The sequence below is a fragment of the Haliotis rubra genome, unplaced genomic scaffold (assembly GCF_003918875.1).
Source record: "Haliotis rubra isolate DU_JTF1 unplaced genomic scaffold, ASM391887v1 Scf583, whole genome shotgun sequence".
Classification (NCBI taxonomy): Eukaryota; Metazoa; Mollusca; class Gastropoda; order Lepetellida; family Haliotidae; genus Haliotis; species Haliotis rubra.
Genome location: NW_025767283.1, coordinates 579,897 through 595,494, shown reverse-complemented (window position 1 = coordinate 595,494; position 15,598 = coordinate 579,897). Strand labels below are relative to the sequence as shown.

Sequence of the window (15,598 nt, the reverse complement as noted above, 5' to 3'; positions counted from 1 at the left end):
GTCCTTTTATGGCTCCAAGATCGAGAATGAGTATGTAAGGTGATCATGTGGGTGAGGACTGCGCATGCAACGTGCTGCCACGGCCTAGTGAGCATGGCGAAGGCAGGAAGGCATGCACAGCACGGGGACAGGGAAAAGGTCGGCCTGGAGCAAAGTTTAATTCATTTCCACTCATGGTCGAATGAAGAGAGAGGTGCAAGTCGTGAGATAGGATAAGTATATAAATATACAAGTTATAGTTAAAATTTCCAAATTTGTTTCCATAAGATCCATTTGAATTATTCCTATTTTGTACCGCTGTTTTAGGTCTTCAAAACTGAGATGTCCTTTTTCATCACAAATATCTCTGACATAATGTATACAGACTAAAGTTATAGCAACAATTTTAGGCAATTACCTTGTTCGAGGAATGTATCCGCTTTGGAACATAAAGGAATGATATGCCATTCAGCAGCTGACAAAAAATCTTGTTCCATGTGGTGTCTAATACAGAGTGTATTTAGTATAGATTAGTAAATCTGCATACATATAAACACTACCTTCTCACAGATCCAGTGTGCAAGATAAAAGTAATTCATCAATCAGCGTTATTGGTTAATCCTTTGATCGATGTTTGTTTTAAAAATTTGTAACTCATTTGTTAATACCTCTTGCTGCACTTCCAAGCGCATATAACATAACATGTTATATATTTGCCACATCAGACCTTATTTTATACTGTTGAGTATTTACTCCATACACAAGAAATGCCAAATGGGAACCCTTGTCAGGTAATCTTTAGTGGTGTTACTACTACTATTATTATACCTGTCATAAATTCATGAACTGACCGTCAAGTGAATTATGACAAATAACGTGTAGGTTTATACCTTTACAGCAAATTAGTAGTAATCGCTGTACTGCATGCAATTTCAACTGCCTGAAAAAAATTATGGCCCAACATTGTTTCAAGGATGCAAACTGCTTTGCTGCATAAGAAATACATATAAGCTTTTGTTGTGTACGGAAATATAAAACTGTATATTTACCTAAATAATGTTTATGATTTTTCCAGCCAAGGCAAAGTGGGGTTGTTTAGTTTACGGAAATCAATGTGCGTGTTTAATATCATAGGTAATGGACATGAAATTGTTACATGACATGATTAAATATCGAGAACTCAGTGTTCCCGTTCTCCGGTAATTACCGGATTTTTACCGATAAAAATTGTGAAGATCCGGTATGTTCAACTGCCGTCGGTAGCTGCCGCCGGTAAATTTTGTATTGCTTAAAGTTGCCTTTTATCGGCAGATTTAATAAACTTGCAGTTAACAACGTCTTTGTTTATTCTTTGTTCTCTTCAGATCATTATGCAAACGTATTGAAAACTAGGGTGGCAATCCCATGTCTAAATATAGACTCTAGAGTTTTTTCACAGTTGTAAGAAGCGATTTTATTGGATAAAGATTGGTTTCTAATGACGCTTTTTCGCCACAGTCTGCAATAAGGGTCGTAATTGGTCAAAATCAGACCTAAAGCAGCCAATCATATTATGGCAATGGATACTGTCCTCATAAACGAAAACTTTTAGATTTAGACAAAAGTTTTGGGTAAAATAATGCTATTCTGAACATATTAAGCAAGAAATCGCTACCTATACGTAAATTATGGAACTTATTGGACGTATCGTGCTAGGTTTTGACCTGTGACAAAAATGCTTCATGTATATATTTTCGCATTAAACATCATGTCCGAGCGTGAAGATTGAGGCGGCAAGAGCCGAGATGTCACTTGTCAGTGACTTGACTTACATTACATGATCGCACAAAAAGATGGAAATAGTAATTTTATAAGTACGTTTGACAACTTTTATGAATGTTGTTGTTGATTTTATTCATTAGTTTATTCAATTTATTTAATGAATTCCTCGAAACATCGTTACTTTGCTCTTTGACAATGTTATTGTGGACCCGCTGCCGAAGCATGTGTCCGAGAATCGTTTTCAACTCGTGAAATGCAGATTGAAGTTCACCACAGGTATATAAACATTAATTATTTGCACATTTCACAGGCATTTAGATAGCGAATGACATTCTGAACACATTTATCGAATTTAGTTGGATCGCTTTCATTTTCTGATTGTGTCAATTGTAATTTAGGTCTAATGAACATTCTCGAAAAACAAGCAACACGTACGGCAGACTTTTCAACACATTTATTAACAGTATATCGTTACGAATACTGATTACTTTGTCTCTCCGGATAAAAACTAGTTCAGCCGGAATTTTCAGACCCCGTTGGCATAAGCCGCCGGTAATTTTCAAAACCACCAGGAACACTGGAACTAAGAACCGCATGCATTAAATACATGCTTCAAATATAATGATGGTAATTTGATTGTCTGTGGATTTTGTGAAGAAATAAGTTTGTTGAAGTTACATTTGTTTGGCATGACAGTGTTTAACCATGGTAAATATTTCATTCAGAGAGTAGAATATTGTAGACAGGAAAATATTATGTGCACTTCATCTTAGGTGTCGAGATCCATGCAATGTTCACAGCAGATGTTATAGTCGTACTGTTGTTTCTCCTTCCTGCATGCATTTACCTTCAGATTGTTCAATGCTATTCTGAATTTACAGAATGTGGGTACCAAAGACTTGTCTTGGGAGACAGGTAATATATGTTTCTGTATTAAAATCATTTTTAAATCCAGAGTATAATGACTGATAACTTGAGGTTGAAATTTTCAAATGCTGATCCTGACACCAACATGTTGTGATAACCGAGCCCATGTTTGTAACATATATTACATATATGTACTTTCCACTTTCATGTATGTCATGCATTTTCATTCATTATTAGCATATCCAATCCTGACTATGCAGACTCTATGGGATGCTTGTAACATATCATGTTACCTATATTTACTTTCCTCTTTCAAAGTTGTGCCCAATGTATGTCTATTAAACTTAATGTGTACATATTAAAAAAGACTGTTTTATCCATGTGTTTTGTTTGCATTACAACATAGACGTGTGTGCACGAGTCACGTGATAGCGATTAGATCATATCATCAAGAAGCCATTTTATGTAAATATTTGATTGGATGGAAACAATTGATTTCAGAATAAGAACTTTATTTGTTGGCATGGAACATGGCTGGTAGTAACAAGAGAAGATTGATTTATTTACGTGTCATGCATTTGTACATGTAAGAACATTTATCATATTATTGGAATGTACAAAAAATATGTCCATTTTGGCCTATGAGACACTAAAATACAGTTATGGTTACAATATTAACACATACATCACTCTCACTCAGTCACATATATACATTACATAAGACATTGATTATATTTCCTAATTATTTCCTGAAAAACTTTGACCATGTGAAAGAAACCTATATATCTTTACACCAAGAGATGTGCAATTTCCATTCTCTTTTCAGATACAGATTTAAGTTCTTGAGGATCCCTTTCTGATTGTGCTTCAGTTTCTACTGCTTCAATGTCTTCAGTATCAATGTCACTTTCGTCAAAGGATTCTCGGGTCAAAAATAAAATTGTGCAAAACGCAGCATGTGATAATTACTTCAGGCATTTCCCGAACATTTTTCATGTCCAAGTATTTGAGTTTTCTGAACTTCCCTTTCAAAAAGTCCAAAGCATCTTTCAATGTCCACACGCGTTGAACTGTGTGCATTGTTGAATGTTTTCTCGATTGCTGTCAGATGTCCATTGTCTCTGAATGGGACAAGCAGGGACTTGGACAGAGCATAAGCAGAATCACCAAGTAGGTGGTACATTTCCGGTAACGGATTATCTTCTAAGTAATGACACAGCGGGCTGTTCCGGTAGACCCTTGAATCGTGTGCTGATCCAGGATATGCGCAATAGACATCGATGAACTTCAAGCTGCTGTCACACACACCCTGCAGGTGCATTGCTGGGAAACCTTACCTGCATATGTAGGAATCTCTGAAGAAGCTGGGTCCTGGAATTGGTATGTAAGATCCATCCAGCATGCCAATTACGCCTGGAAACCCAGCTTGTACAGATGCTGCATCAGCAATTTTTCTATAATCTGTGTCCTTGGGCCATTTTATTAATTGTGTCATAATTTGTGTACTTGTCATGGTTCTACAAAAATTGCCAAGAAAATAATGCAAAGAACCTTTGCTCATCCCAAATCTATCCACCACACTTCGAAAAGTTTCCTGGTTACTAAGGTACCACAAACAGGCTAATGTGCGGGTCTCCAGGCTTGTTGTTCGGTAGTCTGTGTTAGGACCAATCATCTCCAACAGGGACTGAAAAGTAAAGTAATTAAAACAAGTTGTATGTGGATAGCAGAGACTAATTGAAGATAAGATTATGGGCTTACCTAAACATGACAGACCCCTTTCCTTTTGTATATATTTCTGTATAAATGATCTGACAATGGGCCAATACTTTTTCAAATGAACTATCACTAAACGCAAACTAGTTTTATTTTGCCTGGTCATGCGAGGAATTAGAACTACTGACTATTTACGTTGCTATGTGATCACCCCGTTTGGGAAAACCAAATAGCAATAATATTACAAGTTTGGTAAAGGTTCCTTCATTTTTAATCATTTATGCACCATTCAGCAAAAACTCCAAAATACCATACCTGCAATGAAGTCCTAGTCATTCGGAAATGTGCCCTGAATAAAGGGTCACTGTAACGTGGCACAACTTCTTCCACGTACTTCTCGATTCGGACAGTCCCCAGTGGTTCAGTGCGTTGCATGCATATTTTTTCATATGCAGTAATCAACATATTCTCATCATCCAGGTAGGAAAAGTCAGCATGAGGCACTATCCTTGTTAGTTCGCTCAACGCAAGATGTACAATATTCGCATTGTCCATATTCGCCGCCATTTTGAAAACAGTGCTGCCACGCAGGCGAGTACACGCTTCCGTTCAGGAACGGCAATCGCGTACGCGCACTGGCGGTGAACGAGAACTCGCCTTGCTGAACACGCGGCAGGTCCCACCGTAACATGAATTCGGCGTTCTCCTGTTTTCGGCGATCATACTTCTCGCGTGATTTCGCCCGAACGCGCGCGAGGTCAGGGGTCAGTATGCAAATTTCCTGAAAGGAGGTCACGTCAACTCGCTCAGTGAAAAAAGTTTTCAATAATGGAAATCAGGAAGGTAAGAATAACAAAAAAATAGCAGTACCTAAATAATAACATGAATTTTCTTAATACTTTATTTTACCTCATTATAAACACAGCAAAAATAACTCGGTTTCCGCAATGCGGAAACCTGGTAGAAAGTGGACTGAAACTTAAGTTTCCACCTAGAATCCAGTGAGTTTCCGTTCTTTTACATTGAGTTTCCGCAATAACGGAAACTTACAATTACCCACTTTCCAAGGGTTTCCGCAAGGTTTCCGTTACCCACACTCCAACAGGTTTCCGCAAGGTATCCGTTACCCACACTCCAAGAAGTTTCCGTTGAGTTTCAGTTAACTTTGAATCCATCAGGTTTCCGCAAGGTTTCAGTTATTAAGACTCCAACAGGTTTCCGCATAGTTTCAGTTACCAACAATCCGACATAGTTTCCGCATAGTTTCAGTTCCCAGCAATCCGACATAGTTTCCGCATAGTTTCAGTTCCCAGCAATCCGACATAGTTTCCACATAGTTTCAGTTACCGGTTTCAATTTCAGGTTCACGGGTTTTCATATGCGTTTCAAAGAGCTAAATGTAAACATTCTTCTTTATTTATATCATAAACTCTTGTTCAAAATATAAGCAATTTGTTATTATCATGACATTTACTAAAAGAAAAACAGAATATATAATAAGATTCATTGTTTTATTTTCTCAACATGGTATGGATTAGCATTTAAGGCAAATAAAGATCATACATATAACTAGTAATATAGCACTAAAGAACAGGGCAAAACATGTTGGCATAACTCAATCCAGTTTTAGAAATCATATATCATTTATAACAAAGTTGTAATTTTTCATCAGTTAAACTTTCATTCACTTATTATCTTGAAATAGCATGTTAGATACGAAATTTATTTCTAAAATCAGGCTAATGATGAAAAATAACAATAACATACAACTTAACACAGTGATAAAACATAGTTGCATCGGACATTTATTTGCACGCCTTGGCATTCAGCCACACACTCTATGTCACAACTATCGCCAAACATCCCCTATGATATACAATAACAACATACAGCTTACAATACAAAAATAAAATAAAAATTACATTATGAAATTGAAAATAAATTCAATTAAATTGCAAGAGCTGGTCAGTGGGCCCTGTAAGGGGCATCCCTGGGCGGAGATCCCTCTGTTACTTTGGTTGGATGTCTCATCCTCGTCCTCCTGTTGGCCTTGACGAGAGCAGTGGAGGTGTAGATTCTTTCCAAGTCCAGTGTCGTCGTGTATGCCATAAGCTTGCTGGGCTCACAGACAAAGGGGACGGAATGCAACTAATTGACGTCATCTTCGTCACTCACGACTTGTGATGTCATGTCTATGGTGAGTGTTGTCGCTACCTTTTTCTATCGTCTATCTGGCCAATCAATAGATGCAAGTCTGTTTGGGCGTTGTGCAAGTTTCTGAAAATGGCAGGTTATAACGAATTACTAGGTTATTTTGATGAATTACACAAACATCAATCAACAAGAAACTGACAATGCCAAGGATGATTTAAAATGAGTAATCCACAAGTAAGTTTGAATAAAAGAGAACTAAATTGAACAATCACACTTTGCACTAGTTTTCTCAAAACTCAAATTATGCAATTCATCACACTTCATTGACCGAATGTAATATCTTATTTTCTAAAGAGGACACACAATCTATACAAACTTTGCTCTGGAGTTACATGCTTCCCAGACCAGAGGTAGTAATATGTTATATATAATATCTGAACATTTATTGCATTTTCTATGTAGTAATAATGGTACTAGTAATAGATTTTCATCAACGTTGTGGTGTCCACCTCCGTGATGTTGCTGGAATATTGCTAAAAGCGGCGTAAAACCAAACTCAGTCAGGCAGTTGTATTGTTGAAGGCACAAGTATATTCACCCAGTAGTGACTGTATGTTTACACCATTACGTCTTTGAGGTGTATTTAGAAGTGAATAATACAAGACGCGAATGTTTCCGGATGTCAAGGTCTTTATTATGTGAAAACACAATGTTTCGGAGTGAATGCTTACACCTGACGAAGGGGTAAGCATTCACTCTAGCTATGTTTTCACATAATAAAGGAGTTGACATCCATAAACCTTTGTCTCTACTCTATGAATGGGAAATAATTTACTACTTATAATGAAAGTCACTACAGATAGGTCAAAATTACCTTCACACATGTTTCAGCTGACCACCCTTGGTCATTCGTTATACAGTCTGCAGACTCATCATCAGCTGAAAAAATAAACAATAACACGTTACTTTTCTTTGCATTTCTCCATTCATTCATTTGAGGTTTAACAAACCCCAAAACAATTGCAGCGACATTTATACCAACAAACGCAAACTACAGATTTATCACTTTAAGGTTATGCAATGAGTAAGTGAACGGCCTGACATAAACATCCTGATGAATGAAGTTCAGTTATCTCATGTGACATAACCTTGGAGTAATTACGGTATTGTAAAATCAAGGGGTCAGTTTTACTGCCATTTCACACAGGTGTGAAGTTTATTTGGTCCAATTTGAAATCATGATTAACTTACCGGTTATTCAAATCCATTTGCAAATGTAACTTGAGTATGGTTCATTTTGTGAAAATGTATCTAGGGAAGCATAATAATAAAATATTCAAAGTGAAATTACGTCTATGTTTCATAGTACCATAAACACATACCTTCAGTTAGAGAGGGTGATCTTTTCTTCCAGAAGTGGTCGTGACACGTTTCCTCTCAACAGCCTAAATGGATAAAACAAATCAATTAATATACAATCTATTTGCTATATTTTTCAAAATTGTAGTATATTTTTCGATAGACACTTATTTTACTTCACCAACCTTTGAAAATAGTTCGTGCAAAACTGTTTATACAGTCAGGGGACTTAAATATACGTCAGTCGGCAAAATTATCATAGACTTGCATGCTATTTTAGTGTAGCTATGTAATTTTCATTAATTCAGTTTTCCATATTTGGTTGTCAAATTATGCAGGCTGTTAGGAAATAATCTTGGTCACAGATACATAATTTTCCGCATTGTAGTTACATGAGCAACATATATACAACATTGCGTATTCTTTCCCCATAGACCGCCATGTTAAAAATTGCCATAACCATGACACGCATTGAATTGAAAATAAAACGGAAATTATGTCTTTGAAGCTGAGATGATTCAGAACCCATGTGCAAAATATGAACAATATCAAACGGATATCAAATAAATTCAAGACATATTTCTAGCTGCACCAAATTAACATGTAAGTCGAATAATGCATAGTGGCGAATACCTATGGCCACTGGCTGTAATTCGATAGATTAGCTTGTTTACCAATCCGGATTATCTGTACGTAAAGTAAATAATTCATAAAACGTTATTTGACAACGAAACAAATTGGTCTTACCTGACAGGGTCGTGGTACTGCGAGTTTTTCGCAGCCATTTCCATCTTTCTTTTCCAGGTAGCGAATTCTCTCTTTCAGTGCTTTGAGGAAAACTGAGGCGGCTTTGAAAATCGCGACTCGCAAAAGGCTCACGGGAAAAACTTTGTTGTTGTTGTTTTCAATCTAAATCTAACATTACAGTTTGACAATATCTTTCCGCGTTATACAACAAAAATAAACATACACTATACACATAAAATGTCAGCTGTGTGTTTTTATAATGATTTAGGTAGTCTCGCGTGGACGTGATCCGGTCGCCATTGTTTTATTTGTTTACATTGCCGACATCAAAGGGGACCGTGAAAGGTGGAAATGAGCAGATTGAATGTGAGTACCCAACAGTGGGCTTGTATGGGCTTAAGGGTCTTCTCATCGCATTATGGGCACTAATTGCTCCTCCTCAGTGTCAAGCATCAACATGTAGGCCTAGAGAAGTGAATAAATCTGAAAACATATTCACGTTACTTTAAAAGTCCTCATCGAGCTCCATGAGTCCTACTCATGAGAGATTGTGTTAGTGGCAAAATAGGTGATTTTCAAAACCCTGTCAGGAGTAGGCAATATACGTTCTGCTGGACGTAAAACTTCACCAGGTAAGTAATTTACCTATTGAGCTCAAAACATGCACATGTATTAGACATGCTTATATCATGTTCATTCTTTTCAGTTCTACACGTAGATCTACGTACATTCCTGTATTATAACTTTACTTATCTAATTATATGTGATGTCAGCTCAATATATCTACGTGAGCGAGTTTAGTATTACGCCGCACTCGGCAATATTCCAGCTATATGGCGGTATTTATCCAATTATACCAGTACATCTTTTTTATCATTTTATTACCATTAAAACAATTATAACATATACTTTACACTCATAGCTTTGTGTAATAATTTAGGTAATCAATTATTGAACCTCTTAGCCTTACAATGCATTGACACAAGTCACGTATAACATTTCTAAAAGAATCTTTGTTTCAATTATTTGATTTACAGATACGTATTGTTGGATCCACTGACTTGTTGGAGATTGACAAGAGGAAGCGGCTTGGTAATCATTTATAGTTACACCATACCATGCTCCTAATTTCATTAAAGGAAATCTTAAAACAATATTTTTTATTCAGCAGCATTTAGTCAAAAACAAGTAAACACTAAATAGATACATAGAATAAATTTCTTTATCTTTGTGAAAAATATAATCACTCAAAATGTAACAGTGCGTGGATTCCAGTGTAACCATAAGTTTAACATATGTTATATATGGGATTACACTTTCATAAGTTAAGATATGTTGATATGTTTTTCAGTTCCAAGAAAAAGACCCAGTTTTCTGTCCGCACTGCCAGTCGTTTGTTTCAAGGAAACAAGGAATCGTCTGGAATGGACGGCAGTTTCTCATCAGGTTAGTCCAAAATACTTCACTTCATAGGTTTCATTTAACGACTTCAGTTTGATCTATCCCATTGCTATCCATCATATATCAATAATGAATATCTTTAATTATTGTAATTTGTTTGATTGGCATTTAGAAGTTGGTGACAAATAAGAAAGTAAGAGAGTTTATGGATAACAACTTCTTTATTATATATGTTGCGACGTTTCGGTATGGATTCTTATACCGTTGTCGAGCAAGAGTGTAATTATTGTATACCAGATATGTAACTGTAACTGAAAGTGAATAAGTTGTGTTACACATTTTACAGTTTTAAATTAAATTAAAGGTCACATAAAAATAATATTTTATGTTACTATATTGCTAGGAATGTTTCCTTAGAGAGTTGATAAAACTAAGAAATACCCACGATTTTTCATTCATGGGAAATGTTAGGTTTGTATGCTTTTCTCAGTTGAGTTGGTCATTTCAATTTGAATAAGATCACATATATAATTATGTGTTACATTTAGTGTTTAAACATAATTCGTATCTATTTAAAATATGTATGTACCGTTTTACATATGCTTCGATTTCAATTGGCGATTTGGTAGTAGATGTTACCTTGAATATGAGTACAGTAACAGTAATAAATATTACAACAATTTGCTTCAGAATACTGGGTTGGCTGCTATTTTCTGGTACCAATCAATAAAATAAGTGACATGTCAAATGGAAGATACAATATACATGTATACTACATATCTTTCCTTTGTGATTGTGAAAAAATATTTTGGTTACATATACAAATTAGTCGTTCTAATTATATAATTTCATTGTGATCAGATGTACCACTGTGCATGTTTATGAATATGTATAAATGTGTTACTTTGGATGTTTTTGCAGTTTTACTAAGCATTGTATGTATTGTATTTGCAGGATGATGAAGAGTCTGTGTGGGATGATAAGGATGGCAACGATGTGCCAGACATCAACCAGGACTCTTCATATTCACCCACAAATCTTAAGTAGAGCATACACCATCTGTTTGCGGTTGTGGACTGGTTCAAGCCTTGTTGTAATCAACTTGGTTATATTTCCCCTTTCTTTGTGTGGCAAAACTCAGGCTCAACTCAAGGCTCTGCGTCATATGTACCACATCAGAGGATTGTTGGCTGCTCAGTGTGAGTGCAACAGAAGCTTCATGGTTGTAAGCAAGTTGCCAAGTCTTTACTATGTGAGATTGTTAGTGTGTATATGTTAAGATACATTGAGACAGCTTCAAATGTACACTTCATGTATATGTATATGGGCCCATGACCTTTCATACAATAAACATTTGAATTTGAATTTGAAATCTGTTTTATAAATACCACAGCAAATATGTTATGCCTGCACTAGTAGACCTCATTTCATCATATGCATAAAATGTTGTAGGGTTTTGACATATTTGTATTTGCATATTCATACAGAATTTGTTTTCTCCAATGCTGAAAATTCCCCTTTTGATATGGGCATGCATGCATGCATGCATGCATGCATGCATGCATACATACATACATACAGACAGACAGACAGACAGACAGACAGACAGACACACAGACACACAGACACACACAGAGACAGACACACACAGACACACACACACACATTGTTGAGTACTGTTGAAATGTGAGCTATTCACAATAATGAAACAGATGAATCATAACAGTGCATGTGTCACTGTGTTTGTTGTTTTTCGGGTACAATGTAATAAATTGTACATTCACAAGTTATGCAGAATGGTAGTGAGTGAGTTGCATAGTCACATCGGTAGCCATATCGTGACTATGAAAGTCGTAACTCTAAATTTGTAAATGTGTACATGAAATAAAAACAAACTTATATACTTACCTGTCTTCGAAGGACAGTAAAATAACTAATCTATCACAAATGTACACTAAAAACTGGCATGTAACCATAAACACTTTACCGGTACAGCATAAAAATGAGCTATAGATTGCCAACACCTGAAGGTTGATCAACATACTAGGGACTACGGCACGAACAGTACTTTTGCTTCCTGCATTGACCCTAACTGGATTCTGTAAACAGAAATTATCTTGCAAATGTAACAATAAGTAAATATAGTCCCCCAATGGAACAGCACAAAGCTAATTATAAGTTTGCCATTTCATCTAAGCTGAAACCAACAGAAACCTAGCGGAAACCTACATTACCCAGTATCCAATAGGTTTCCGCAATAGCGGAAACAAAGTCATTTCTCTTTGAATGTTTCAGCGAACTGAAACTAAATGGAAACGCATAATGATAGTTTCAGTTGTAGAAACTTGACGGAAACCTAGATTTGTTAGTTTCAGTTTTGTAAACTATGCGGAAACTCGCATTGTCTGTTTCCGGATACTGAAACCTAGCGGAAACCTACATTACCCAGTATCCGTTAGGTTTCCGCAAAAACGGAAACTAAGTTATTTTTGCTGTGAAAGCTGTGTAAATAAGGTAAATGAGCCGACTATCAATCTTCGTTTGCATCGTCTGCTAGCCGATGATGTTTGTCAACATTATATCACGTGACTTGTGACGTAAGATGCCGCTTGATTAAAAAAACTACGGAAACATTTTCGGGCCATCCTTATCCAATTTCTCCGTAACGTTAAACAATTTCTCATAGGTTTTTCTTGTATCCTTTCAGACAAATACGACTGTGCGCGGTCCGTATAGGTCCAATTACACCAGAGATGATCTAGATAATGCTTACAGACTAGTGGTAGAAGAAAATGTGTCCGCACAGAGAGAAGCAGCCAGGTGGGGGGTTCCGGTTTCTACCCTTAAGGATCGTTTGTTGGGCAATATCAGCGTAGATACTGTCAAGTCGGGTCCCATGGCTCTGTTCTCCTCACAAGAAGAATCCTTTTTAGCAAGCCATATCAGAGTTATGGGGGAGATTGGCTATGGTTATACGCGTCAGGAGACCATTAATCTTGCAAGCGATTACGCTGTCAATCAAGGACACAGAGACAGAGATCATCCTTTAAGTCTCCGATGGCTGTACAGTTTCTTAGATAGATGGCCGGAACTTAAAGTACAGAAACTGAGGAAACTTGAAGCAGCGAGGGCGAGATCAGCCACCAAAGAAAACATCAGTCGGTATTTCACAGAACTCTCCAACATCATGCAAAAGTACAACTTTCAAAGTTCACCCCAGGCAATTTTTAATATCGATGAAAAGGGACTATCAACTGATGTAACACCACCCAAAATCGTCGCCGGGATACATTGCAAACCACAGACCGTGACATCTGGGAAATCACAAACCGTAACAATGATTGCCGCTGTTAACGCAGCTGGTGGCAGCGTTCCCCCTTACTTTGTATTTCCTGGACATTGTTTGAGAGATGAGCTGTTATCAGGAGCTACACCCGGTACTGGAGGCACAGTTTCAGAGACAGGGTGGTCTAATACGGATGTATTCAGCACGTATATGAAAACGCACCTGGTCCGACACTTGCCATCACGCAGCGCCGACTCTCCCGTTTTCATCCTCTATGACGGACACAAGAGTCACGTTTCCCTTGGATTGTTAGAATGGGCACGGGAAAATCACATCGTCCTATTTGTTCTTGCCCCTCATACAAGCCACCTCCTACAGCCACTGGACATCGGATGTTACGGGCCTTTTGAGACGACATGGATACGATCATGTCATTCATTCTTAAGAGTGAACTCTGGAAAAGCTATCGGAAAGCATGATATATGCAGCATAGCATGTCGTGTTTTCAACTCAACGTTAACTCCTGTTAACATTTTGTCATCTTTCACAAAATCAGGGATCTTCCCCCTCAACCCCGAAATGATTGATGACTTGGCTGTATTGCCGGCCCGATCTTTCTCTAGACCGACACCCGCGGTTTCAAGTTCAACAGGTACGCTCGTACAGGACACCGACGACAGACTGGATACTGCAAGGACATTCTTGGAATGTCGAGGTGGAGAAGTTTTGAGAAATGTTCAAACATACAAGCCAAGGAACACCATCAGTAAAATCGTTGGCGGGAAAGTCATCACAGATCAGGCAGTTGTTGACAGGATAGCCGAGCACAAGAAACAGCATCCAGAGAAACGGAAGGCTGATAAGGAAGTCGGCAAGGGGAAGAAGAAGTCAAGCGGCACTACATCGTTGTCCACATCGTCCCTGTTGTCTAAAGGGAATTCTGCCCAGAATAAGTCAAAAGGGAAAGGACCTGCACGCAAGAAACGCAACGCTCCGCCCCCATCAACAACCTTCTCAGACAGTTTTTCCGACAGTGCAACTGATGACGACGAAGTTTGCTGTGTGTGCGGAAAATTTACACCCGATGCATTGCATCGTTGTGACTCAATCACGTTTGTGAAATGGGCACAGTGTGACAAATGTGGTCACTGGGTTCACCTTGTCTTTTGTACAAGTGTCACCGTTTTACGTACACATGCGGCATTTTTCTGTCCCCACTGTGATCACAGCCCAGTGGAAGAGTGAACTGCATTCATAAACAGTCATCAACAGTGTATATAACCTGTTTGGATTTCATCGTTATCTGTGCTTGAAATTGTTGAACTGACATTTTATTTTAACTCTTAAAGATTGACAAGTGACTAGAAGACACGAATTTGCCTTGATAAATTATATCCACACTGGAACACCATAGATATTCTGTGTATAACGTTATCGCCGAAAACTAGTGACGTAATGCTCAAGTTGCCAAATGTAGAACGTTACGGTCATGGCGGCCTTGCTCAACCGACGAAGCCGAGAGAATCATAAAAAAGTAAGAGGAAACAACTTGGCTAACGTACTTTGCACTTTACGGGTCCCCGGAAGTTTAGCTACAGACATGCGCAGAAGCCATATTTACATCGAAGCGAGCACTAACGCTGACGCCATTTTTTGTTGGCTCCAGCGAATAACAACATCGCTGTTTTGGTCCATTCAATTACCCTTGGATACTAATCGATACACTAAACAAAACAGGTAAGTTAACATGATGTAGCACAGCGTGATAACAAATATCGAAATGCTTCACTTACCATATATTACAAGAACAAATCTGCGCCTCAATTGAATAGACCGATCCAGTCCCGGCCGATAAGCCCCGCCCACTTCGTTTTTGACGTTAGGGGGGACAACCACGGACTAATCACAATGGTGTCACCGCCGGCGAAACGTACGTGATTGTGAACGTTGTTGATGAATTCTGCTTGTAGTACGTTGGTATCCGTCGTTTGTGAATGATATTTAAAGAGGAAAGTTATACGTACTTTATTTTTAATATATTTTAGTTGACAGATTGTAATTGGCGAGTGAAAATGAGTTGCATGCTCGATGAAAAAAATCGTCTCGACCAGCTGCTGAGTGTGGAACGTGTTTCCTTTCGAACCAAATAACATATTTGGCAATTCACATCCGTCTAAGATATTAGCAGGGAAAGGGTAGCAGAATTACGTTGTTTTCTTTTTTTCAAAAATTCCCATCGTAATATTACAAAAAACGTGAACACAGCCACATGTTCAAGTTGGAGATCATTTCGGTATCTATAAATAGATTGTCAAAGCTTTATTTATT

The 15,598-nt window shown here is 37.7% G+C and overlaps 1 protein-coding gene across 1 annotated transcript; it reads left to right on the top strand.

The window, feature by feature from the left end:
* Positions 1-5,006: 5,006 nt before the first annotated feature.
* On the top strand, positions 5,007-14,648 carry LOC124254793. Its single transcript, XM_046688643.1, has 3 exons — positions 5,007-5,166; positions 12,692-14,489; positions 14,533-14,648. The coding sequence occupies exons 1-3, from the start codon at positions 5,152-5,154 to the stop codon at positions 14,595-14,597; spliced, it is 1,878 nt and encodes a 625-aa protein (XP_046544599.1). The 5' UTR covers positions 5,007-5,151; the 3' UTR covers positions 14,598-14,648.
* The last annotated feature ends 950 nt before the right edge of the window (positions 14,649-15,598 follow it).